General features: G+C 45.7%; 1 protein-coding gene across 1 annotated transcript; it reads left to right on the top strand.

Annotated features, from left to right (window-relative positions):
* Positions 1–1,391: 1,391 nt before the first annotated feature.
* On the top strand, positions 1,392–14,972 carry PRDM13 (PR/SET domain 13). Its single transcript, XM_063296951.1, has 4 exons — positions 1,392–1,907; positions 4,651–4,782; positions 4,905–5,025; positions 13,419–14,972. The coding sequence occupies exons 1-4, from the start codon at positions 1,392–1,394 to the stop codon at positions 14,960–14,962; spliced, it is 2,313 nt and encodes a 770-aa protein (XP_063153021.1). The 3' UTR covers positions 14,963–14,972.
* The last annotated feature ends 11,588 nt before the right edge of the window (positions 14,973–26,560 follow it).

Raw genomic sequence — 26,560 nt, 5'->3', positions numbered from 1 at the left:
CTTTTGGACAGTTAAGAGCTGCCTGAAATTCTCCAGGAAAAGCGACCAGGACGCATCTGTCACTGCCATGTGAAGGAGAGAGGCATCCTTTTGTGATAGATAGCCTCATCTTTCCTAGGAAATAAGACCCAGAGATTCCAACTGAGCTTTCTTCCAACCACTTCTAGGAGTATTAGCTCCCAACCATGGGGCTAGAATCTAATGCTTATTTCCCACCCTATACCGAAACCCTGAGGTGCACTCCTAATTCCCCCAGAGTGGAGTTCAGAGTTCATCGGCATTTCCTCTCAAAAAAACGTTGTGTAGGATTAAGATAATAAAACTATTCCTACAGAGAAAGACGCAGTTAATTCAACAGGCCTGACCTGCAAATAAGCTTGTTTAAAATGTGGGTTGGCCCCCTCTCTCCCTACAGTTCTGCTGGAGTATTTTATGGCTTTCAATAATACACATGGATCAGCATATATATCCCGTATTATTTCTCCCCATCCCCTTACCATTTTCCCCCCTAGGTCTTGCATACGGCTGCTTTTTGTGCAAGTTTCTTAAATAAGAATAATTTGGCAGAGCCTTTGGTTCTGCTACGAAGAGAACTTGACTTGTAGGTTTTCAATTTATTGTTCTAAATAAATAGAATAACACACTTGGAGGAAAATATATTTTGTGCTGCCTGAATCAAGGTATGGGCAATACAGACCAAAGGAGAAGGAAGACACACAAGTTTCCTAATCTTGTGTCTTGTTATCTTTCTCTTCCTTATTTGAATTCCAGCGCGACCCTCTGAAACTCAAATAAAACTATTTATGCAGTGTTTTTAAATGCTTCTAAGAAACGGGGAAGAATCCTGGCTTTTGTGCAGGTGAGTCCAGAAGAAAAGGGGAGTTAAGTAACCAAGTCCGTCTCTTGGCCCAACTCTGAGCTTAAACTGAGCCACGAAGTTGGCGATAGAGCAATGTTCCTTTTTCCTTTTAAAAGTGTAGGTATTTTCTGGTGTTTTCCCATCAAGTACCTGCCCAATTTCTGTATGGCACACGCCAGGAATCAATAGAAGTTAACAAGGCCTCCAAACATTTTCCCTCCACCCCAACATCTCTTTGTTTAATCGCCTTTACAATCCAGCCAAAGGGAAGAGAATTAAAAATCTTTGAAGTCCTCTGGTTTACAAAAGGCTCAGCCAAGTAGACTTAAAACACTCCCTTCTTTTCCAAAACTGGTTTGTCGAGGAACAATTGGAGGAAGTAAAATTTATGGAGAAATTATACAGTGGATTTGTCACTTAAAATATCGTAACTGTCTTGGGGACAATCCCCCATGCTGAGGATTAATAGTCCCTCCAGACCTTTGATTCACCAGCGTCTTTTCTTTGCCCTTGACAAATTGGATTTTTAGGAATGGGAAGGTCGCCTGGGCCATTGTTGGCAGCCCCATTCAAAAAAGCCCTTGATTATGCGCTGCGGAGTGGGGGAGAGGAGGAGGGCAGGGATAGGGAAAAGCGCCATGTGACTCTCTCGGATGGAGCTCGGCAGCTGCTCCGAGAGCTCAACTCTCTCGCCGCCCCAACCGGGCGCCCCGGAGCACCCCCGTGCCAAGGGGAGAGCCCTCGTCGTGCAGCAATTGAAAAGGCGGCGCGCACCCCCGGCCGCGTCACTATGCGGGCGGAGAGAACGCCGGGGTGGCTCAACCCTCGCCTCTGCTCTCGCTCACTCCAGTCCGCCCAGAGTCGGGCCAGCTTCTCAGCGCCGCGTCTTTGCCCAGAGGCAGCGATGCTAAGCAGCCGGCCCCCGCCAGCCCTCGGCATCACCGCAGAGAGCAGCATCCCGGCCGGCCTGCGCCTGGGTCCTGTGCCCGGCACCTTCAAACTGGGCAAGTACCTGTCCGATCGCAGGGAGCCGGGACCTAGGAAAAAGGTATTGCTCCCGTACCTGGGCGGAAAGCACAAGGGGAGACCGGAAAGCCCAGGCGGGAAAGGGGCGGAAGGGGAGCGGGTCCTTTCGAGGGAACAGAGCACAGGGAAGCCCTACTTTTCCTCCCTCACCCCACCCGCGCGGAGCAGAAAGACAGGGCAGGGTTTGGGTCTCTGAGGTTTCTGCGATGGGCGACCCTTCGTTCTGACGCCGTTCAGACTTTTAGATTTGAGGAGGAGGCTGGCTTTGGGTGCTTGTTATGCCCCCCCCCCGCCCCCCGACACGCACACGTTCCAAGGGAGGGCAGTCTACCAATTTGCTGGCAGCGCGTGGTTTTTCTTTCTCCATCCCGAGTGTCCTTTGACATTCAGAATACGTTTCCCCCCTCTTGATCTCTCTTCCCAAACAACCAAAACGCAGGGTTCATAATTAAGAAGTCATTAAATGATCAAGAGGTGCCCCATGATAAATTTTTGCGACCCCCCTCCTGATTTTGTGTTTTACTTTTGGCAAGGGGAAGAGGGCAGAAGAAAAAGTTTTCAGCGAAAATAGGACTAAAAGTAGACATCTCCAGGCCCAGGTGAGCTTGGCCTTTTTCACGGGGCTCGGGGCTCGGGGTGGGGCTCGGGAGGCGGCAACAAAAGCTTGCAGAATCGGTCCTCCAGGAAAAAGGTGGAGGGGTAGCCTGTTTGAGCAAAATCAACCATCTTGTGCGACCGCCACCCCACAGACACTTAAATGGCACCAGTTGTCTTATTCTAGAGGTAGCACACGCACGCACTACAGAAGCGAAAAAGTTTGTGAGCTGTGGATTCATAGATCCGCCTAATGTAAGAGGCAGATTTTTCACGGGTCTCTGCCAAGGTCAAATATGAAGGAAGGAATAACTGGGAGAGTTTTGTCATGAAGCCATTGGGCCATGTTGAAGAGATGCCTCCAAGCCGTTGCTGAAATATCCTATCCTCATCTTTTAATGCTGGGTAATAATAATAATAATAATAATAATAATAATAATAATAGGAACGTTTCAATCCAGATGAAATATTTTTTTAGCAATAATGAATTGGGATGATTTCCCAAATAGCAACTCTGTCAGCCATTGGTGGTATTTATGCACCCCAAATCTATAAATGGGTTCCAAAGTAGAAATGGTTTCAGGGATACAGACCTTCTCTGCATGAATTTAGCAGGAGGCAACTTGGTCCCCGAGCGCAGAGATCTGTCACAAGTTTCAGATGGATTCTGAATGGCCTTTAATTGTTTTTAAACGCTCTGCCAGGCCCTTCAAATTTATTTCTCATCTGGCTCCCTTGGTTGCTCCCTTTAGCCTGCCTTTGTTAAAATGATCTTTATTGCCCAGTCTTTCAACGAGGTAGCTCCTCAGTCACGCACTCTCTCTCTCTCTCTCTGTCTCCCCCCTTCTCTCCCCATCTATGATCGAGCAGATTATGAAAGCAGATTATGAAAGATGAGAGCGATTTTGCGCCGAGTCACTCATCCTTCCTTCTCCTGCCCCCTTCCTGAAACAAGCCTGATTAGGTGATTCATTAATTCATTGCGCTGAAGGGGATTGCAATTGGGAATTGGTGCAGGGATTTGCTAGGCTGGCTGAGAAATATTAATAGAGCATTCTGAAAAGTGGCTGAAAGTAAGCATTTCAAGATGCGGCAGTAGAGACAGGCCAGAGACAGTGAAAGGAAATGGAAGTGTTTCCCCCGCCACCCCCAAACCCTGCTTTCTCGCTTGCCAGGAATTGTTTTGAAGCAACCTGAAGGAGATCTGTTCTTTCTGCTGGTTGTGGGAAAATAGGACAGCACAACCCAGTTTAAAGTCTCAGTCCTTGGAAGTAGGGCTTACTAAACTCAGAAGGACTTACTTTGAGGAAGAGGCATAGTGAGTGTCCCTCCCTCTGTGGCCGCAGTACATAGATGGAGGGCGCGGAGACACTTGAATTCAAACTTAAGCAGTCAAGCATGATTCTCAGCTCCGGTCATACCCAAGGAAACTGGCTATTGTTACCTTGATTGCCACTCTGATGCCAGAGCCAAAATTTAGAGCTCCTGAAACCAGACAGGCACCAGCATCAGCCATGTCACCTGAAATCCCAGCCCTTCGATTTAGGCGGATCGGGCCCTTACTTTTTTCCCTCAGGGTGCCTAGGCAAACTCATTTGGAGAGCCTTTTAGGAAATGAACGAAAACTGAAGAAAGCAGTAGGCTTAATAGTGTCTCCTCCAAAGACACCATTCCTTACAGGCAATCCAAATTTACTACCGAGTAAACAGGCGTTTTCCAATTCAGCGCTCTAAATCCACAGTCCGTTAAAAAAAACAAAGCAAACCATTCATCGCACTCAACCGCCTAAAACAATTGCCTTGCCAGATTCTGGTCTGCAGCGGTGGCTGTAGTGGCCGTGGTTGCTTCTCTAAGGAAGCCACCCACTGAGCACTGACCTTGAGGTAAGCCTCGGTGGAACTTACTGGGGAGTGGATGCTCCCGGGGTTGCCGGTAATGCCTCCTGGCTGCAGCTGTTGGCTAAGGAAGCTAAGCCCATCGACGGGTCCCATTTCTTTGCAGATGGCAGGAGCCCTTTCTAGCGGACAGGAAGGTCCAGGGAAACGGAACTCATTCGCCCCCATCCCGATCGGAAGGTTGGCTTCAAACGCGCGCCCTGCAAGGCAGCGCAAGCCAATTGCCAAGAATGGTCCTACCTGGTCCTAGAACTGACCGGCCTTCTTGTCTTCCAGGTGAGGATGGTGAGAGGGGAGCTGGTGGACGAAGCCGGAGCCTCGGCCGTGGAATGGATCGGGCTAATCCGGGCTGCCCGACATGCGCAAGAGCAGACGCTGGAAGCGATGGCAGATCTGCCAGGGGGACAGGTACTGGCCTCCGAGCTTGCTCCCGGTAGCTGGAGAGGCGGAAAGGGGCGCCATCTGGGTCTGGAGGCGGCAAGCCTTGTCCCTCTGAGCCGCTGAGGGTCTCCTCTCTCGTTTCTCCTTAGATTTTCTACAGGGCGTTGCGAGACGTCCAGCCGGGAGAGGAGCTGACCGTGTGGTATTCCAACGCTTTGGCTGAGTGGTTTGATATCCCGGCCACGGCGACTCCGACGCACGACGAGAAAGGTAGGCGCCTGCGTGAGAGCGAGCGAGCGAGCGAGCGAGCGTCTCGGCTCCGGGAGAGCCTGACACCGCCAGGAAGCACTGCCGGAGGGCGCTTCCGGCCCCTGGGCGTCGCAGTCGTGACCCAGGTCGCTTCCAATCCCGGGGCGTCTTGCGGCTGACTTTCACCCAGGCAGAATCGCCCCCGTCCAGCTCAGTCCTAAATGGCTTCAGTTCGGAGGAATTTGGCCCCGTTGAGCCCAATGGGATTTGCCCCGATTGCGGATCTGGATTTCCTGCAAGGGCGGGCAGGCACGCAACTCGGGCGCAGCCTCACCAAAAGACGGCGTCTTCCCTCTCATTGCGCCGCGTTTTCAGCTCCACTGATAAGGACGCAAAAGGAGGCGATAGGAAGCTGTGAAGCCACACCAGTCTTCGTACCGGCCCCTCGCGTCTTACCTCGTATAGCCAGGGGAAGCACAAACTCCGTCCCCACTGGCTTAGATGGCAAGCCAAGGTTCTTGAAATACGGGTTAGCAGTTAACAAGCCCTAACCATTTTAAACACGGTTTCTAGAGAGCCTTTAACCATCGGGTTCTTAACCCTCCGCTTGGCAGTAAATCCTACGGAGCCACAGAGGCGGTGGGGTGATTTCTTGACATCAAGGTATTTACTTGCAAAGGCAAAGTGCCGAATCCCACTGGGTCTTACTCCGAAAAAGGATCCCCGGGAGTTAACGGACTTGGGCCTCAAATTACTCGTGTAAAAGATGGCAGGTTTAGGTTGATCTGCAAGAAGGAAGGGAGGGGGAAGTAAGTGGGTAAAAGAAGGATGATGGAATAAAATGGACCCAATAGAAGAGAGTATCTGTAGCTCGGGGTTGAACTGTGGAGTCCTCGGTGCTCTCTGAGCTGGTTGTTTGCTTGCAGACGTTTCACTACCCAACTGGGTAGCATCATGAGTGCCTCCATGTTCTTAATTAAACTCGGCGCTAGCAATGCCATTTCTTATTCGAAATGCTGGGACTTTTTCTTCGCCTGTTGGAAGCACTGCCTCCGGAGTCACCCTCTACTGCAGAGAGAAATGGCACAGAACTAAGGAAGAAGTGGGCCGCCTTTGATGGTTAGAAGCCAGACACAACTTTTGGGGGAACCTGAGGGCTGGAGTGGGCGGGGCAATGGCACAAAAGGGGTGGAGGCAAATTTCCTGTGGTTGGGGGAATTTTGCAGGGGGGAGGGGCTGGAGTTTTTAGTTTCCTAAACTCTTGTTAAGCCTATTGTAGAGCTTGCTCTGCGGTAAAAATATATTCCCTGCCTCAAATTGGTGAGAAACGGGGGTCAGGGCAGAGTCTTGGGGGTGTGAAAAAAGTGTCTCATGAACCAGCAATGCCTAAGTCCTTTATTTCAGAAGCGTTTCTTAGCAATAGCTGCTATCAAGAAGCCTTCTAGCATGTTGGTCAAATTTTTTACCTACCTAGCCCACAACTGCCTATTCCATCCTTCTGGAATTTATTTATCTGATTTATAGGCTGCCCCAATCTGGTAGGACTCTGACGGCCTGTCTAGATGTCCTGCGCTGTAACACAAATGCTTCCAGTCAAACTGTTAGAATTGCAAAAGCCTCTGCTGAAGGTCTACGCCTGATGTCAGTGATGGCTTTCCAAAGTTTCAGGCAGAGAGATTTCAGCCCGGCATTTTAAAATTTGGATGCAAAAAGCACATGCTTTCCATCCTGAGTTTAAAGAAGTCAAAATCAACTTCAGATAGAGAACAGTTCTAGATTGTGATGGGACCAAATTTCTGAATAAAGATATACAGGACTATAGTGCATACTTTCTTGCACAGCACCTATTCTAGCACATTATACTTCGATATTTTCAGTCATACAGTCATTGTTTTAAAACCTTCCACATCCCCTTAAGGGATTTATTGCTTTATTATTTTTTCTAACACTGGGGTCACATTTCTTTGAGTGATTCCTCCCTGTTGGTTAGAGCAATTTTATGACAAAGTCCTCAACCCTTTATAGGATAAGGAGCTGGAAAGCAATCAAGCAAATAACAGGTGGTTTTCTGGGCAACTGTGCAGGAAGTGTAAGGCTTTCTCTAACTTCCTAGTCTAGTTTACAGTCCTGAAATTTCCTAGTGGTCTCCCCTCTAAGCTTTCTTTGAGGTCAGCCAAGATGCTGCCCCTTGCTGCGAACAAACCCTCTCGCAATCCTGCACGATTCCATTAAGGTTGCTCTCCTTCTCCCCTTCCTTGGGAGAAAGTCCAATTACACCCATCGACATAGTTGCACTGTCAGTTACTCTGCAGTTTCAGCAAGGTGAGAAGATGCTCTCCTCTTCTGAAGAGGGGGGAGGAGGAGGAGGAAGGCTTTTGTCCTGCTTTCAACTGTTGTCTCACTGGGAATGGGCAGCAGCCTCCTCTTGTGTGCTATGGTGGTCCTTTGGACTATAACTCTCATCACCCACTGTCAGAGTGCCGGCTGGGTAGGAAGGTAATGGTAACTGAGCTGCTGTGTAAGCAAGCAAGCAAGCAAGGTGCTCTCTCGGTTCCCGCGGAGGTGCAGTCCTTCCCTGATGGCGATGGGATCTTCGCTTCATTAGGCGAATTCCGACCTCAGCCGTTCCAAAGCTCTTTGGTGGAAGTCAGCCCCAGTATAGTTAATGGGGGAGGGCGGTCAACGAAACGAATATGAACACTAATAATACAAGAGCCTTTTTAAAGCTGTCCTTTTAAACACCCGCACTTGGCAATGAGATCCCTGCTGTTGCCAGGAAAACCTCACGGACTGCCTGTACCGTCCCCGGGAGCTGAGCCTGACTCGAGGATTTTTATGTAAAGCTAATCCAACTAGAACCAAGTAGGACTGGTTCCCGGGTGAATGTGCTGTAATGTGCAAAACCCTTGGCAAGCGGTGAGACTCTCCCCCCAGTTATTCTTTATTTATTTAGCCCCATTCCTCGGCCTCCATTCTTTCTACTGTATGCGGCGGGTCTCAGATGCATAAACTCCGGCTGCACCTCGCTTTAAATGACCTTAGGAAACCTTTAAAGGCGGTGGTGAGCGATCCTTTCTCACTCGCAGAGGTTCTCATACTATATAGCCCTGGGGGAAGTGCCCCGTCCTATAGAACATGTCGACAGGGAGACACGGCAAAGCCAGCGGCTCGGAAAGGGTGGCCTTGCCGAGTAGAAGCGTTTGATCCGCTCCATTCAGCCGGCGCAGATCGAGTAAACGAGGCTCTTAGAGCAGACCGAAAGCGGGTGTGCGTCTGTCTGTGCGTGTGTGCGTGTGCGTGTGCGCGTGCGTGTGGAGATGAGGACAGGAACCGGGCAAGCCAAGAAACTTTCTAATTAGGCTTGCTACTGTTTCCAAGCCAAGAAGCAGCCTTGCCAGGATCGTTTGCCCAGAGAAGTGTCACTGTCACTTGAAACTTATAAGTCGGTCACATTTTCTAGTATCTACTCTTTCACTCCTACAAGAGGTTTGCCTGTGTATTTTTTTCCACCCGTGCAAAGTAAACGGATCATCGCGTCGGGCTGAGAAAGAATTCCTAACGCACTTGAAGACTAGCGAGATCATGACTCTTCCTTTCTTTCCCACATCCCCCCACCCCCCCGCCCCTGCACTTTATCGCTCCGAAGGACAGCCAGGTAGAAGACGCTGATAAAGAAGCTGATAAGGGGTGGCGGTGAGCGGAGTCTGGAGAGAGCCAGTGGGAGGGAGAGAGAAATAGGGAATCCAAATGCTTCTGAGTTTGTTAGAGTTCTCAGCAAGGGTGGCTGATGATCAAGGATGGCGGAATTGCAGCCCCGTTATATTTGGGGACAAAGGCTGTGCTTGAGCGTCTTTTTCCAACCTGCTCTCCTTACAGCGTGTTGGACTAGGACTCCGCTCATTTACCGACAGAAAATTCGAAGCTGGCAAGAACCGCCGCGTTCTTAGCCTCGCTGGCCAGGCGAGAGAACAAGCAAAAGAAAGAAATCCCAATTTATAGAGGCAACACTTCATTAGATTCCAGAAGTTTTATAAAGTAGTTGCAAGCTTCCAAATTTCCAATAACTCTTTAGGCAAGCCGGGGAAGGGAACCCAGCAGAAAATGTGTACTATGTTTATACCAGATTGTGCTTAGGTGGAGTGAAAGGGAGCTTCCAAGCCTGCAAATTGGGCTTTGGAGATCCCCTTGTTCCGGAAATATACATCCCAATCAATAAACTAAAACCGTTTCCCTTGGCCCTCCAAAAAGCAATTTTGTTTTGCTGGTTCTAAGGTTTTTCAGTTTTGTTCTCTGCCCAGGGTCCCTTTTGCGAGATGGGCAGCCATATAAATCGATCAAATAAATAAATAAATAAATAAACGTTTCTTTTTCCAGCGGAAGGGAGGTAATCTTAATCTCTCCAAGTTTTTTTTTTAAATCATCGGCAAACTGAAACGAAAGCCCATCTCCGTTTCTTTTAAACACGTTCAAATGGATCCAGGTATTTTCCTGAAGCAGCCAACTAATGTAGGCAGTCACAGAGTGTATTTGCAAAGCTTGAATAACTGAAGTCTTAGCTTGAATAATTTAAGAATAACTTAGGGCGAAGTCTGCCCCATTTTTCTCAGAACGGAAAACCCCATGGGTCCACGATTATTATAGGAGTACAACTGTTTGTTTATTTGTGAGATTTATATTTCATCCAGCATTTCCTTTAGGTGGTCAGGACAGCGGACATAGCACTTCCTTGTCAGTTCCTCCCTTCCCCCACTACAAGCTCGTGATCCGAAAAAAGTTGTGTCTTCAGGGTGGTGGCAGAGATCGTTCTTGGGTGAACAATATAGCGCAGTAACTCGGTCTTATTTTTTAATTCACGTTATATTTCGACTTCCAGAGGTTTTGCAACCCCTTCCAGATCTTTTTATTATCTGCCATTTCACAACCCTGTCAAGCGTCGAGGTTAACGGTTTTCTCTTCAAATCCGAAGTTTAGTTTAGTGAGGCCTCCTCCACACCAGCTGCCACCGGGCTGGAAAATGGTATATCTTTTGCGACATTTTCAGTCCTTCTGGATGCTGCTCGTTAACAGAAGATTAATATCGCTGGCCAGCGCTCCGGCGCAATCTTCACTCTTCTCCACCCACGAGCCACAGAAAGAAGCCAACGTGGACGGCTTAGCAACGCCCAGAACCCCGTCCGCCCTGAGCCCAGTCGCCTTGACCCACTTCGGGGCACGCTAAACGTTTCAGGAGGGGAGCCCAAAGGGCATTGCCTTTTGAATCAGCCGATTCCTTATGGCCCATCCATCTAGGACATTGTCTTGCCTGGTAACGAAAGGTTCATGAGCATTAGATTGCCCTTTGTTCCCCGAGTCCGTTCCCTGACATACGCTACCTATTCTGTCAGCGTCAACAGATGGGCCGCCGGACCCGAGCGTGAAGGCGGCAGCTGCTGGCGCTGGCCGCCTCCTGGAGTCCACAAGCAGCCCCGTTGCAGCGCTAGCGGCCCTCTCCAGCTCGACTGCTTTTGCTCCAGTCTCTTCCCCCCCCCACCCCCCCACCCCCAAAAGGGAGAAAAGTCCTCAGTGGAGAAAGGTGTCCGCAATTCAGTTTCATCTGTATTATCCAGTTTTTCCACTTTTCTCAATCAAGTCAACTGCGGACTGGCAATTGCAGCCTGATTCACATTTTCCAAAGCAGTGTTTCTCAATCTTGACAACTTTAAGTTGTGTGGACTTCAACTCCCAGAATTCCCCATGCTGGCCAACTTTAAAGTTGCCAAAGTTGAGAAACACTGCCCCAAAGACTTGTAAACTGCTTTGGTCATTCCACTGCATTTGTGTACCTGTCTTCTGGATAGAAAATTAGGATAGAAATTACATAAGTAATTGAGGGATCATGAAGCCATTTTAAAGTTTGAATTCCAAAGATCCAGTTACAAGGTTCTTTTGAGACTGCACTCTTAAACATGACAGCTCTGCTTGTATTTACTGGGCCATATTCCTGAGTAAAGAAGCGTAATATTTGGCATCAGATAAATTAATAATAGGCAACTTCTTTCTGGTTAATCTCATGCTTTCTTATTAAGAATGGGACCTTAAAAGATTAACTGATTTTCTGTGACATAAGTTGGTTTATACAAAATACCTTTTAATGTGATGCCTGAAGGGCAAATCTAAACTTGCAGAAAAATATCAAAACATTCTGTGGCACTCCTAAGGAGTAACAAATATATCATTAAACAGGTTCTAAGGATATATGCATCCTTGATTTGGATAAGGGCAATTTGTAAAGAGGTGCTGGGAGATAACCCTAACCTTACTAACCATGGGCATTCCAAAAATATGTGTCGGGAGATAAAATATACATTTATTGCGCTGGTGAATTGATTAACACACACATTACGAATTTTTCTTTAAAAAATACAACTGTTTTCCCAGGAGGCAAATCTTGAATTTAATCTGCCTATGAAGTTTCTTTGTTCAAGAATGGCTACCATAAGGCAGTGACAGAGTGTCCTGGGTGGTTGAAGAGTCTTGCTACTGTTTTATGAATCTTTACATTTTAAATATTAGATTTGTGTCCATGTATTTGTTTATATAAATATTGGCTATTTATCCTGGATAGCAGACAAAACGCTCTTGTTGCCAAAGATAACATAGGCATCATTGGAAGACGAGTGGCTATGGAAACCCCTGAGGTTTTCCAGAATAGGTAAAGAGGGATAATATAGGCATCTCACTTTGTAACAAGATATGATTTGTCTATCTGTAGCCCTGCTAGTGGTTTTTTGTTGCTGATAAAGAGTAGGGAGAAGAAATGGAGAGGAATTAAATCAGAAGGAAATGGCATTCACAAAGATTAACCTATCAAATGAAATTCAAAAATAGTCCATAAAATCCAAAAGTTGCAGTGGTTATTAACAAAGCAGTATTCCTGACCATATAAAAATATGCATAGGAGCTAATTAACATATGCAGTGGGACAAACTAATTTGGACAGAAGGCAAAGAGATGTCACTGAAGCATGATGATTCACTTTATTAAAGACCTTGTGTTTTATTACTGACCTGACTTAAATTCAAGTTAGCTGATTATGTCAGCCTTGCCTGCCCAGTTAATCAGATGCCAAAAGCATTCACCACAAGAGCTCAATTCTGCAGTGTAATCATGGCCTTCCAGGTAAGAGGAAAGTAACTGAGCTTCCCCCATAGCTGCACATTGTGTGATCTGTCTGCTTCATACTAACCCAGTTAAAGTAGTAAATTAATGACCTGAGATGCTGGCATCTATAAACTGATCAGAGCAGGACTAGCAATATTGGTAAAATAATTAAAGGGAGTTCCAGTGAGCACCCAGAGTCTTCCAAAATATAGATGTGCACAATGGATAGGGCATCTTTTGAGACTGACAAATGGGATTTGGAGGACACCAAACTTGGCCAAAAAATGGTGGTTTAGCTCTCGTCACTCTAGGGGTGAGTCAGGCTTGCTATAATTGTTAAATGACTCCTCCATATGAATTATTCTGAATGTAATAAAACTGGACAAATCTCCTTTGTGTTGCCTTTTCAGTTTCTAGTATAATTGCAGAGGTCTTACTGTAGAACCAACATAAAACTTTTTAATGACTCTTGATCTCCAATGTTAAAAAAGGGACAATCTTAAAGTAAATAAATTAAAATCAAGCCCCATGAACTTAAAGAAGTTTAGAAATAATAATAATAATAATAATAATAATAATAATAATAATAATAATAATGTGGTAATAATACTGACTGTGCGACCAACCATAATATATTAAACTTGTCTCTCTAGGGACTGCAGAGATATAATATTTTGTACTGGTCTATGACTGTAATAAAGAATGATTCTGATTCTGATATAATATTTAAAGTATTTTTAAAGTTTTATTTCCATTACTTCTACCATTCCCACAGCAGCTATGTGATTATAACTGCTTAAAAATAAGAAATGGGGAAGTCATGAAGCTATGTCAGAATGGGCTTTATAGAGTTTGTTCTCATTTTGTAACAAGAGAAAGAATCAACTGCAATTAGTTGCTTCCTTGAAACCATATTTATACAGCACTCATACAGGTTGACGCTTGCTCTCTTTCACTACGATCCGCAAACGTGCTTTAGGCCAAACTCATCCACCTGCATAATCTTGTCTATCGACCCGATGGAGACCAAACTCTAATATATAAGTACGGTTTGAACCAAGACGTAGCAGTCCAGAGATTGTTGGAAAATTGCTGGGACTATGAAAGTGGGAGCACAAAGGATAGATTCTCCGCCGCCCCCTATAACCGCCCCCCCAGCATCCCCCTATCTTCAAATCCGAAACCGAAGGCGCGTTTCAGAAGTATTTGTCAAGTCACGCTTGACGCATTTCGGGTTCTCGTAACAGATCTCCCGGTTTGTTTTTCCTTGCTAGGCGAGGAGCGCTACATTTGCTGGTACTGCTGGCGAACCTACAAGTATCCCAACAGCCTCAAGGCCCACGTCCACTTCCATTGCGTGTTGAACCACGGCCGCGGCTTCGCGGGAGCGCCGGAGCACCACAGGCCTGGAGAGCTCTTCAGTACAGCTCTGAAGCTTGCAGCCGCACCGCCTCTGAGGCTCCCTTGCCCGGCCGCGTCCCGAGACGCTGTCAAGCGGGAATCCGCCGGCTCGGCGTCCTTACCCAAAGTGAGCGGAAGCGGGCGCAAAACCGCCAAGGCCGAGCAAGAGTGCGCCCTGGACATGAGCGTTGGCTCGGGACGGGGCCCAGGGCAGTTTTGGGGTCTGCTGGGCAGCACCTCCGGGGGAAGCAACGGCCTGTCTTTCTACCCCGGAGTGAGGTCGGCCTTCAAGCCCACCGGCCTGGCTAAAGAGGACTCCCCTGCTTTTCGGGAAGAGGGCAAAGGCGGCGGCTTCAGCAAGGCCTTGGGGAGCCTCAAGCCCAGCCGTGTCTGCAGCCAGGCCGGCGCCTCTCGCCAGCCCCCTCAGCCTCCCCACGCCAAATGCCACCCGCCGCCCGCTCCGCCGCCCGCCTCCGCCGCAGGGCTGGCCTACTCCGGCGCCGTCCGGGGCTTCCCACTCCTGACGCCCTTCGAAGAAAACTCTGCCTTCAAGCACGTGGAGCGCGGCTTCTCGGCCAACCTTTCTCCTCCCGCCAGCCGCTATCCGCGGCTCGCGGGCGGAGCCGGACTCCACTTGGAGCGCTTCGCCGCCCTGCCGCCCCTGGAAGGGCTCACGCCCTACTCGTCCCCCGGGGACTGCCCGCTTCCGCCTCTCCTGCCTTCTTTCGCCGTCTATAACGGCGAGCTGCTCTACAGCGCCCCGTACTATCCACTTAACCTCCACTTCGGCAACTTCCTCAAGTATCCGGAGTCGGCGTCCTATTTCAGTGGGGCCGCCGCGGCAGGGCTCCATCCGGCCGAGCTGGGCTCTTTGGCCGGCGTCGACCGCGAGATGGCCCTGCACACGCATCAGCTCTCGGAGATCGCGGCGGCCGAGAAGAGCCGCGGCCGCCTGGAGAGCTTGCCGGCCACGCCGGCGGGCCCGGCCGGCGGCAAGCCCAAGACGGGCCACCTGTGCCTGTACTGCGGCAAGCTCTACTCGCGCAAGTACGGTCTGAAGATCCACATGCGGACTCACACCGGCTACAAGCCGCTCAAGTGCAAGGTCTGCCTGCGGCCTTTTGGCGACCCCAGCAACTTGAACAAGCACATCCGTCTCCACGCCGAAGGCAACACCCCCTATCGGTGTGAGTTCTGCGGAAAGGTCCTAGTCAGGCGCCGAGACCTGGAACGGCACGTCAAGTCCCGGCATCCGGGCCAGAGCTTGCCCAAGGGCGGCGCCGAGGAGCTCCAGGAGCCAAAGACTGACAACGAGAGCGACGTCGACGTCTGCTTCACGGACGATCAGAGCGATCAGGACACCGGCAGTAGCGGCGGCGGGGGCGGCGACGGCTGCCGGTCCAAAGAGCAGCAATAAAAAGAAGCGGAGCCGGCGGGGGGGGTGCCATAGGGTGGGGGACGGGTCGGACACGGGGGTGACCGAAGCTGCTAGTCTCCTCGAAAGGAACTCTTTCCTTCCGTTCACTCGCTCGGAGGAGCTGCTGAGCACAATACCCAATAAAATCAACATACCCCAGAGCTGGAAAGGGGAAACTGTTCACCCAGCTGGTTGAGTTCGGGGGTATTTTAAGGTCTCCCCTTAAGAAATGTCGGTTGGGCATCTGCTTTTCCCAGTCCCTCCCCTCAGGGTGGTCTCAGTCAGCCTCCGCCGAGGGGGCAATGGCAAAAGTTTTCAGAGTTGACCAAACCCTCTGAAGGACAGGAGGCTTTTGGCCCCTCCAGTACAGAGGTTTTGTTTGCGGGATGGAATTGCACCACGGAGAACCTAATCATGGTGCGATTCCATCCAATTTTCTGGGTTCCCTGCAGGATTGATCAGTAAGTAGGCTGGGTTTGCAGAACAAGCTCTGCTAAAATGTGGTTGGTGAGTTTGTGATTCAGTGTGTTGTGCCAATAGCTGTACTTTACCACCTGACGATCGTGCCAAGAGATGCAGGTTGCCTTTGCAAGTAACTTTCACTTAGGTTTTAACCTAAATCCCACTGAACACGGTGGACTGACTTCTGAGTAAATGTGTGTAAGATTGACCTGTTGCTATTTTCATCCCCTAGGTTTCTCTGGTGAAATACGTTCTCTCCTCCTCAGCTGTTTATGACAGGTCATAATGGACTGGATGATTCTTAGGCCGTCTTGAAATCATCTTTGTAGCAGGATAAAGCCTGAGATGATTAGTGTTGTACTGGCAGGAGTTTGGATGCCATTATAAATCACTGGTGAGGAAAGGAATGTGGTTTCCACGCTAGCAATTGCTGTGTCATCTAGCCAGTTCTGTTTTACTGGTTTGAAGGGGGTTTACCTTGCTACAGGAATGTCCACGCTCCCCTGTCTACAGAGAGGGTTGTTTGGATTATCACCGTCATACAATTATGGATTGAGGGTTACTTTTACAATGCTTTGGGACAAATGTTTGGCTGAGCTCTAAGCATATTTCTATCAAATCTTAAAAGTGTTACCTGGAATAGTCCCATTCCAGTAGTAAAACACCCAAGCCTATTACGACTCCCATGGGATTGCTGTATGCTGCACTCGCCAGCAACTCAACAATATCTTGTGGGCTGCTGGTTCCTGCCCCGGGTTTATCTTATCCTATCATGGCCTCACTTTCACTGAAATGAGCCAGCCCTTGAATAAAAGTCTTCAGGAAAGGGGTGTTTGTGTGAAAGTGGGTGAATGAACTCAGGGTGGAAATGTCTGCAGTCCAACTGCTATTTGGAAATAGGCATTAGGGTGTGTCCAGAAGGACGAGTCGTTTCCTGAGGGAAGAAACGGCTTCAAATGCCATTAGTTACCAGAGTATTACTACAATGCACTGGGAATCTTGGAACAGCCCGTCTGTTTCTTGCTACAGCATCTTTAAAATGTGCCTTTTTTTGTGGGGTATTTGGGAGATTGTCTGCAGAAAAAAACGCGGCGCTTCACCCTCATTTGTTCTGGCCAGCACCAAGGTATGTATCTTGGTGGAAAACCTGCATTTTTAAAATGTATAATCTGCATTAAATATCAAAAGCATTGCTAACCACAGTGGCCCTTTTCCACCTAAAACACACTTTTGGTTTGCTTATTTAATCATGTTTACTTAAAAGTAAGTCCTTTTATGTTTTCATCAGAATGGCTTCTTCAGCAGCGCCGTTAAAAAGCCTTCCGATTTCAGTAGTGCTGCCTTTTAAGTACAGCTCCGGTCTCGGCTGAAACATGTGGGTTTACATTGATGGAACGTTTTTTAAGACCACACAGTGGAGGTAGGGGGTAGGATGCCAGCAGCCTGACCAGCTCTCCCATTACAACTTATTTATAACAGAATAATATTTGGGTAACACTTGTAAAATAAATACATGAAAGCATGGCTCTTGAAGCACGCTGCATATCGTTTTCAAGAATATACTTCGTTTTAAATTTCGTAGATTACATATGTGGTTCATGCTTTATAATGAATGGTGTACAGTGGAAAGTATTTTGGTCTCAGTTACAGGTTGTCATTTTTTAAGACAATAAAGTTATTGACAAACTATTCTTTGTTTAACTTTTTAAAAAGATTTTCAGTCTTCTTTGTAAAAAGAAAAGCCTTTTGAAACTCTTCAGTACAATATAGCATCAACAAAAGTTTCATTAAACAAATGCGTTTGATTCATATTGCCTGGCACTTTTATCCTGCTCACTTCTTTCAAATGAAGGAAACATAATGGCTGTGTTCACATAACACCCTAACCAGGTCAAATAACAATCTAGCAACTTCTGTTTGCAAAATACACTAACCTTGCTTAGTTTATTTCTGGTTTATCTATTATGCCAACCACTCCAATCTGGTTAGTTTATGGTTGAATATATTGTGCTCAGAAAGTGGATTAATTCATTAGACAGGTTAAGTGAGTTGTTTGAGGAAGTCAGTAATAATGTTTCAGGAATTGGAATGGAAATATTGTAGGCTGATCAAGACTGCTTGGTTGACGCTTCTAAAGTTCAAATCCCAGCTGAGTAGTGTCATAACAAAATTACACTGAAGAAATGTCAGTGATGCCAATGGAAGGTATGGGGAGGCTAAAAGTACTGAATTGGAACCAAAGGTTGAATCCTTAGACCCTTTGCTTGCAGCTTCCAGTTCTGAGCAAGTGCCAAGGAATTAAAGAGTTTTGGTACAGATCTTGCATTCTTTTTAGGCAGATTCTTCTAATAAATGTGTACCGTTATCCTATTTCAGAAATCATATTCATCAGATTTTTTTTTCAGATGCACCTGGCACAGTGGACTGTAGTCTGCAATAGTTCATGATATCCACAGTGACAAAATTCATTTGGATATATTTAGATCTCAGACTTAATGACATAAGCCTCCCGCCTTTTTGATAACTGTGGTGATTGCTTAGCCACTTTTAAGTCTTCTCTCTGATTCTCTCCACTCTCAGACCTAAGTTCTTGACAAGTTAACAGTAAGCAGGCAAACAAAGCTGTTGTCAGCAGACTTCGTGAGTTTCCAGTTTTTCATTTTAAATTAGTTTAAATGGTAACACCATTATGACACTGGAGTTGGGCACATGGGACAGTTCTAGCTACCCTCCTGAAACAATGACTGATCAGTCACTCTCCCTGGAATTAAAGTCATCAGAAAATAAGAGATTCAAACCTTAGAAGTAGGAAAGTCACGTGAAGGGCAAAAATGTTTTAACAACCCATTGGGGGGGGGAAGGGATTTTCTGGACAAAGTAGTTGATTTTGGACTATAGTTGCCAGTCTGCAAAATATCTGCACTTAAATGGGGGTCAAATTTCATGTTCCAGTTTGAAAGCACATTGATCAAAGGAAAGTGGTTCAGGGCATGAGTAGTGAGCTTTGAAGCTTCTGGTAAAGTGAGAAAGTGCTCTTTTCTTTTTCAGCCTCATTCATGGCTCTTCAGAATCACAAATGCCAACTAATGCTATATTATTATTATTATTACTATTATTATTGTTATTAAAATATGATAATTTATACTCTTTGTAGGCTGCAGCCTGGTGAATCCTTTTTTTAAAAAAATTACAGCCGAAATATTGCCACTATTTGCAGCAGATATTTTGAATGTTTGGAGGTGGGCAGTCATGAAGCGTAGTTAACTTCTCCTGACTTCATGGCTGTAACCCGGCCTTCAGCACCCTGAGGCCCATTACATTCCTTAAGGCACAGCTGCCATCACCCCCAGCCAGCTTGGCTAACCCTGTGACAAGTCCAGTCCAACACATCTGGAGGGAGTCAGGTGTCCAATCTAAACATGGCAATCCGAGGCGAAATCCTATCCGTGCCCAGGGTTTCCAATCACTTGGTATTTCTCCTTTCCTTTTGGTCTCTCTTTCGGTGGGCGAGGAGCAATTATAGAAACCATGCCCAACTCCTTTAAGGACCTGACCAGAAATCACGATGCTTCTGGAGAGTCTGGAGGCCTCGAAAAGGGTTCTTCTCGTGAGCCGGGAGCGGGCAAATCGCGGCTAGTCAAGTCAACCTCGAACTGTTTTATGGGGAGCGAAACGCAAACGCTTGTGGTCGGAAAGCTCCGTTCCCGGCTCCAGCTCTCTCTCCTGATTCCCAGCCGACCAGGCGAATCCACGCCCGGTTCCAGCCCAGAGACAGGAGGGGGCGTTGAAAGAGAAGCCGCCGCAACTTCAGCACTTGCGCCTTTCCCTCGACTTCGCCGTTTCTCCCGACGCCCGTCAGAAATCTGGGGCTCGGTTTGAACGGCGGAAGGTAGGATTCAGGCAGTTTGCAGAGGAGTCGCCTCCTCCTCCTTAATCCGTTGCACGAAAACAAGGAAAGGTCCTGGAGCAGCGCGTTTATTATTACGGCTTAAGCATTCAGACGACTTCCTCAGCTGTCCGTGATGCTCAAGAAAAGGCTTAAGAGATGTGGAGGAAAGAAATGAACAGCCGCTGCATCGGAGGAAGTCAACCGCCGTCAACGAAAGCGCGGGCCCACAGAGGCGGGAAGCAGGATCCGACGCAGCTGGTCCTCAGGCAGGATCACCTGCCAAGGGACCGGCCACTCCAAGGGGCAGAATGTCGCGTTTACCCCAACAAGGAGGCGAGGAGCAGCCCTAGTTCGAAAGATACTGAGAGCTGGCGACTCGGGTAACGGCCGCTGGAGACGCTCCAGGACATTCCGCGGGCCAGCGGCCAAGTTTCTTCCGAGTGAAGGGCGAATTTCCAAGCCAAGTGTCGCGACTGGAATCACGCCTCCGCCGGTCGCCACGCTGCAACGAATGGAGCTCTCCGCCCGCGCAATTCAAGCCATCGGTCTAGTCGGCGGGCAGGTTTAAATCGCTCGGGATCTTTAATATGTGGGGGCATCCTCGCTAGCGCGATCCTGACACCCGGAGGTATCACGCACCTGGTGTTGGGCTTTTACCTTCCATGAGTGCTTAGCCCAATGTTTCTCAATCGTAGCAACTTTAAGATGTATGGACTTCAACTCCCAGAATGCTGGCAGGGGAATTCTGGGAGTTGAAGTCCACACATCTTAAAGCAGCTAAGGTTGAGAAACACTGGCTTAGACAACTTGACATCGAAGTCAACTTTGCATTACAACAAGCCAAAGTGAGTGACACTGACCTTACCCCAGTCTTTCATGCCTGTCACAACCCCGAATAGCCCTTTACACTAAAAAAAGTGCTTTATATTAAAAAGGAAGGAATGCAAACCAAATGCATATAATAGTGAATCATTAAGTTGGATTTGAGCACTGGCTTTCACACCTGAGTCACACATCTTCTTGCATCTCTCTGACTTCTTCTGCTGCAACTCGTGATCTGCTTATATTCAGAAAAAATTTCTGCTGGCCAGAAGTGGATTTATGCTATTTACAGATTTATTTATTTATTTATGAGATTTTTGGCTGCCCCAGTCTGTTATGAGTCTGGGTGGCTTACAGAATATAACAATAACAACAAAGGCGGGGGGGGGGGATCAACAATTATCTAAAAGAACAAAATATCTTACAAGGGGTCCACCATCAGCTGTGATTTAGGCTTGGTGATAGAGTCAGTTTTTAAAAGGTCATTTAAGTAGAGCCAAGGTGGGTGAAAGTAATAAGCTTAGGTGGAATGGTGTTCCAGAGGGCAGGTGCCATGACAGAGAAGACCCACTTCCTGGGTCTCACCAGGTGACATTGTTTCATCAATGGGACCTGGGCATGCTGACTCTGTCAGATTGTGTGAGATGGGCAGAAACTATGGGATAGAGGCAGACGAATTTAGAACTGCAAGGCTCAGAGCATCTTCCCCTTCTCATATCCCCAATTTAAACAACTTGCAATATGAATTTGAAACCTAAATTGCACAGGATACACTTCTGATTTCACTTGCCAATCCTATGACAAATTAGTAATATTTGTAACAGCCCTAAGACGTTTGATGAGGATTTGATTTAGATGTGGATTTTCCACTTTCTACACTTTCTGCCAATGCAGTTTGAGCCAGCAGTGCTAAATGGAGATGTCTGCAGCTGTTGCCTAACAAAACTGAGAGAGAGCGACTGGCCCAAAGTCATTCAGCCAGCTTCAGTACCAAAGGAGGACTAGAACCTGGGTCTCTCCACTTCTAATCCAGCATGTCTGTCTGTCTGTCTGTCTGTCTATCAATCTTTAGTCTGCAGCATCTTATTAATCAATAACACTTGGAGGGTGCAAGATGGGCTCCTTCCTTCCTTCCTGATTGCCTGGTAGCTTGGACTGGTGGACTGTTACCCACTATCCTTTTAATTAGTCCTAACGGTTTTGACAATATGCATAGCTGTCCTCTGTACTTCTAACACTACCTGGGAAGAGCAAGACAACATGGACTTCAAACTCATTTTACACTCATTTACCCAGAAGTAGATCACATTAAACACAGTAATACTTGCTTAGGAGGAGATGTGTAACATCTTGTACTGTAATGAGAACAAGAGATCTCAAGAAATGGAGACTTGGACCTGCTGGAGTCACTGCTGAGGTAGATTCAGACAGTTATTGGTTATCTCCAAAGGATTCTTGTTGCTTCTTCTTCCCCTGATATTTTTTGCTTTCCTTTTATGAACGTTTGTTTTAGTAATTGCAATAGGAGTATAAGATTCTCAGGCTTAAAGCTGTAGAAGCTATTTTGCAATGTTTCTCCTTTTCTTTCTCTCTCAACCCCAGAAAGTAAGGAGGAAAAAAAATCAGTTAACTATGACCTCCATAGTTTCAATGTTTTTAGCTAACAGAACTGGAGGAGGCAATTTGCAAGAAGAAATGATTAATTTTCTTCCTTTCCCTGAAATTAGTTTTCACCCCAAACTTATAGATCTGCACAGCAGTAAATAGTTAAAATGCATACATGGCATGGGTCCAGGTTACCTGAGGGACCGTCTCATCCCCATTACATCAACCCGTCCCACCCGGTCATGCAGAGAGGGCATGTTACGGACCCTGTCTATAAGAGAATGCCGTTTGGCAGGGCCCAGGAAGCGGGCTTTCTCTGCAGTGTCTCCCACCCTTTGGAACATTCTTCCCCCGGAGGTGAGGCAAGCTCCCTCTCTCCTAACCTTCCGGAAAAGGTTAAAAACCTGGCTCTGCCATCTTGCTTGGGGCAGAAAGGGGAGTAGTCGTTCTTGGGGATGGCTGGCACCTTAAAGCAGTCCTCATATACACATGAATTGACTTAGAACTTTTACTGCCATCTGGATTTTATATTTATATTTTGCATTTATATTTTGTATTTATATTTTATGTATTAATTGGGGTTTTATTATATTTTATTTTTTTTAGCTATGTTCTAAACTGCCCAGAGTCCCTCTTTCAGGGGTAGATGGGCCATGGCTAAATTTGATAAATAAATAAACAAACAAATAAATATTCTGAAACTTGTACAAGTGCTCTTATTATTTCTCTCAGTAGATTTTGGCATAGGCTTGTTCTATAAACACAAATGATAAAGCACCCACACTTTTCAAACTTAACTTACTTCTGTCAAATCACAACATTAAGCAATGCTACGTTGTGCTTGATTTTGTTACAAACACATGAATGCATACTATGAACAAGAATTTATTTGGATTATTTTCTGCTGTGCAAATATCCTTCAAAACCAAATGCTAGTTATTACTTTTGCTGACTAAGATATACTAGTTAAATTTTGAGTCCTACTTAATGTTTTTCACCTTGCTGCTCTACTTATCTGTTTTACAGAAGTTTAGTGGAGCTTGAAATAGTCAAAGCCATAAAAAGAACTAAAGTGGGAAAAGCACCAGGCCCTGATGGTTTGTCTGCATTATGTTATAGATGTGTTGAGGATCAGATTCTTCAGCCTTTTAAAAGATGGATGAACTCTGTCTGGTTGGGCTCCTCAGTGCCAGATTCATGGGAAGAAGCTAACACTGCACTTCTACCAAAGGAAGGTCAAGACCCTTCTTTAATTAAGAATTGCAGACCAATTTCATTGTTGAATAATGATTATAAAATATTTGCTTCAATACTGGTGGAAAGAATGAAGAACATTTTACAGGACTGTATTCACCACGATCAGTGTGGGTTCTTACCCAAAAGACAGTTAAAAGATAATGTAAGAATTGTCTTGGATATTATAGAATATTTACAATATCATGATGAGTGTCAAGCGGCTCTTATTTTCCTTGACGCAGAGAAAGCCCTCGATAATTTGAACTGGAGCTTTGTGTGTAAAGTCTTGGAAAACATGGACTTTGGAGAGTATTTTATTCAGGGAATCAAGCCAATCTGTACACCTGAAAGGGCAAATATCTTTGTGAACGATGCGTTGACTGACCCACGTCGTATGCAAAAAGGAACGAGACACGGATGCCCTTTGTCGCCTTTGCTCTTTATCTTGGTGTTGGAAGCTTTTAACAGAGACATTAGAAGAGACAAACAAATAAAGGGCCCAAAGATTTAAAAAGAGTTCTTTAAGCTGAGGGCTTTCGCTGATGATTTAGTTTTGATACTACAGGATCCGTTGGATACTGCGGAACATCTGATGAAGAAATCGAAAGAATTTGGGGCATTGGCAGGTGTTAAAGTAAATAAACAAAAAACAAAAATGTTAACCAAAAATATGACCTTGTCCAATCAAGAATCGTTGATGGGTAAGACTGGTTTCAAGATTGAAAAAAAGGCTAGATATTTGGGGGTGATTTTATCAACCAGGAATAGTATGTTGTTTCAGAATAATTATGTTGAAATTTGGAATAATGTGAAAAAAGATTTGTTAAGATGGGAAAATCTACGGGAGAGCTGGGAAGATGGCTGACTGAACAGACTGCCCGCGAGCTCAGCAGGCAGACCTGGCAGCGTGGGAGTCTTTTTGGGGGCACAGGCAGGCTTTCCCTGTTGCCCTAGAGTGTTTCCATGGATAGAAAACACTCAGAATCACCCCATTTGTACTTTGGAATGTCACCTGAGGATCATCAACAGTGCTGATGCTAATCTGGTAGGAGGAGATGGGAGTCAGGTGGTACCACCATTTTATGTGCTTAGAAGAGCACAGAAGAAGAAAATGACAAGTGTTTTGCTATATAATCTCTGATAGTACACTGACCAATTCTGCTGAAGCTAATCAGACCTGGTCTTCCAAAAATAACCTAGATGGTAGATGTGTGGGAGCCACTTGGAACAGTTCCATGGAAGAGCAGAGTGCAAGAATAACAGTCACTCAAAATGGACTGAGAAATTATAGCCAGTTAACCTAGTTATATACATATGCTATTTTCACACAGGACTAGCGATAGTGAAGAATATGTGTAGCTCAGGGCTGAAATGTCAGAATCTTAGCATTTGCTTAGCTTGGTTTTTTTCTTGCAAACATTTCATTACCAAACTAGGTAACATTGTCAGTGCTTTGATGGAAGGGAGAAGGGTTTGCTGGGTTTTAGCTGTGGCAGTTTGTCCTGATGATGTTACCTATTTTGGTAATGAAATGTTTACAAAAAGAAAAACAAGCTCAGTGAACATCAAGATCTCAACTCTCATATTTGTATATTATGCAGGGGAAAATTCATATGTACAGCAGATCTAAGCATATGCATTTAGAAACAGCTTTTGTGAATTTCAATAAGGAAAAAAAACCCCTTACTAATAAAATTCAGGTCTTAAATTCAGATTCAGATCCTAAATCCAGTTCGTTCAGGATCCAAAAGATTACCTTTTACACAAGTGATAGGCAGCTACAGCTTCCAGCTTTGTGAAGCTCCCTGATGAATTAAGTGCTGCAGCAAGCATTAGCAGTGCGCCTGTTATTCTTAAATAATGTTTGCAAACTGCTTATTTAAATGAAGAATAAATACTGCCTTTGGGCAAGAGGCTAATTGTGGTGTTCAGCTGGACAGAGCTGGGACACTTCAGGCAGAGAGAAAAACCTATTTATTTGTTTTTCATAACAACTGTATTACAAAATGCATTAATTCTTTTCAGTTTGTAAAATAAGTGAAAATAAGATTATAAACAGAGAACCATACTATGTGAAAGGAAGATCATTTTCTTCCTATTAATATTATATATTTGTAAAATGCAGTTTTGTAAGATGGAAGAACCAAGACAATCCATTGACTTTATTAGATAAGGGAGAGTCAGTTTCCACACTCATGTGGAAAAAAACAGGGTCCTCCTAAACTGTTATCTTAACATAACCTAGTTTCTGAAACCCTGCTGAAGCACTCAACGTTCTACACATTTGGGTGTGAAGTCACACAACACTTTAATGCTAGTAATATTTACTGCTTCCTGGAATGAAAAACAAATGAACATGACATTTCTAATAATTTATTGGGAAACAGGCCCCTGTGAAAGAAATCTGAGGTGTTTGTAAGTAAACATGGCTAAGGTTGAAGTTGAAACTGGGATGCACAAGAGTTAAGCATAGGGAGAAGAAAAAGTATCTGAAAACTCTATTAGAAACCTGGAATTGATGAAACAATCTCTGAATATGAATTAAATCCAACAGTCATCTGTTTTAGGGCAAGAAACAGCAATGATCAAAGAGAGTTCTGAATCCTTCTGCTTCCAGAGAAAAAGAAAAAGAGCATTAAGGATGATGTCAAACATGAGTCAGAACAATTTCTGTGCTATCACCTGAAGGTAAACAGTAACATGTCAAAATCAGGTTGAACCGCATTTGAGTTCACTGGAGCATACCAAATAAATTTTAGCAGCAGCAAAATGCTTTCAGGTATGTTCAGAATCAATCCAATGAAATACTGTTCCCTGCACCATCCTGGATTTTGTGTATTTATCTGTTCTTCGCAAGAATTGCAGAAATGAGAGTCTTGCCAATGGGGTGACATAAGAAAGGAGTTGCATTAACATTATGAAAATATATAACTATACATTTTGAAATGAGTATACTTCATGGGGGAGGTTGATAGATATGTTGATGTTTTCCTACTAACGATTAAGACTGCTATTGTACCTAATCATTTTGGCCGGGTGAAGAGGTTGTGTTTGATTGTCTCCTTTCATGTGCTTCATGCAAATCGCCTGGGGGGAGGATCCTGCCCGGACTTGTTTCTTACTTCCTCTTTTTTTCTCTCTGCCGATATGTAGCAAGCCAGGAGAGCTAAGTCCTTTAAATATGTTTTGCTTTTTGTAAATAAATTATTTTTATAGATATGCCTGGTGTGTGTGACTTTTCTGATCTCTCCTGGGCTAAAGGCTTTCCCAGCATTCTGCCAACAAGATAGGCCTACATTCTTGGTGGGGATTATTAGTGCTATTCAATATGTTTTATAATTGATACAATATGTCACAGATTATCTGTCAGGAAAAAGAACTGATTTGATGCATTTGCTATTCTCTCTCTCTCTCACACACACACACACACGCACACACGCACATGCATATTTTGGGGCTGGAAGCAGGAAATCAAATATGTTGAAGGGAACCATAGCAGTGAAATATTATAACAAGTTTGATACTTGGCAGTTTGCTTCCCATAAGAATATCACACAACTTTACTCACCTGCCTAACATTATAG

The sequence above is a fragment of the Candoia aspera genome, chromosome 1 (genome assembly GCF_035149785.1).
Source record: "Candoia aspera isolate rCanAsp1 chromosome 1, rCanAsp1.hap2, whole genome shotgun sequence".
Classification (NCBI taxonomy): domain Eukaryota; kingdom Metazoa; phylum Chordata; class Lepidosauria; order Squamata; family Boidae; genus Candoia; species Candoia aspera.
Note: the sequence above shows the minus strand (reverse complement) of the source record. Positions and strands in the feature narration are given on the sequence as shown.

Excerpts from the sequence above, each read along its gene's own strand:
- PRDM13 (XM_063296951.1), top strand. The coding sequence starts at position 1,392 with ATGGGAAGGTCGCCTGGGCCATTGTTGGCAGCCCCATTCAAAAAAGCC. Across the intron at positions 1,908-4,650 it reads AGCCGGGACCTAGGAAAAAG|GTGAGGATGGTGAGAGGGGA; the intron begins GTATTGCTCCCG and ends CTTGTCTTCCAG. Across the intron at positions 4,783-4,904 it reads CAGATCTGCCAGGGGGACAG|ATTTTCTACAGGGCGTTGCG; the intron begins GTACTGGCCTCC and ends GTTTCTCCTTAG.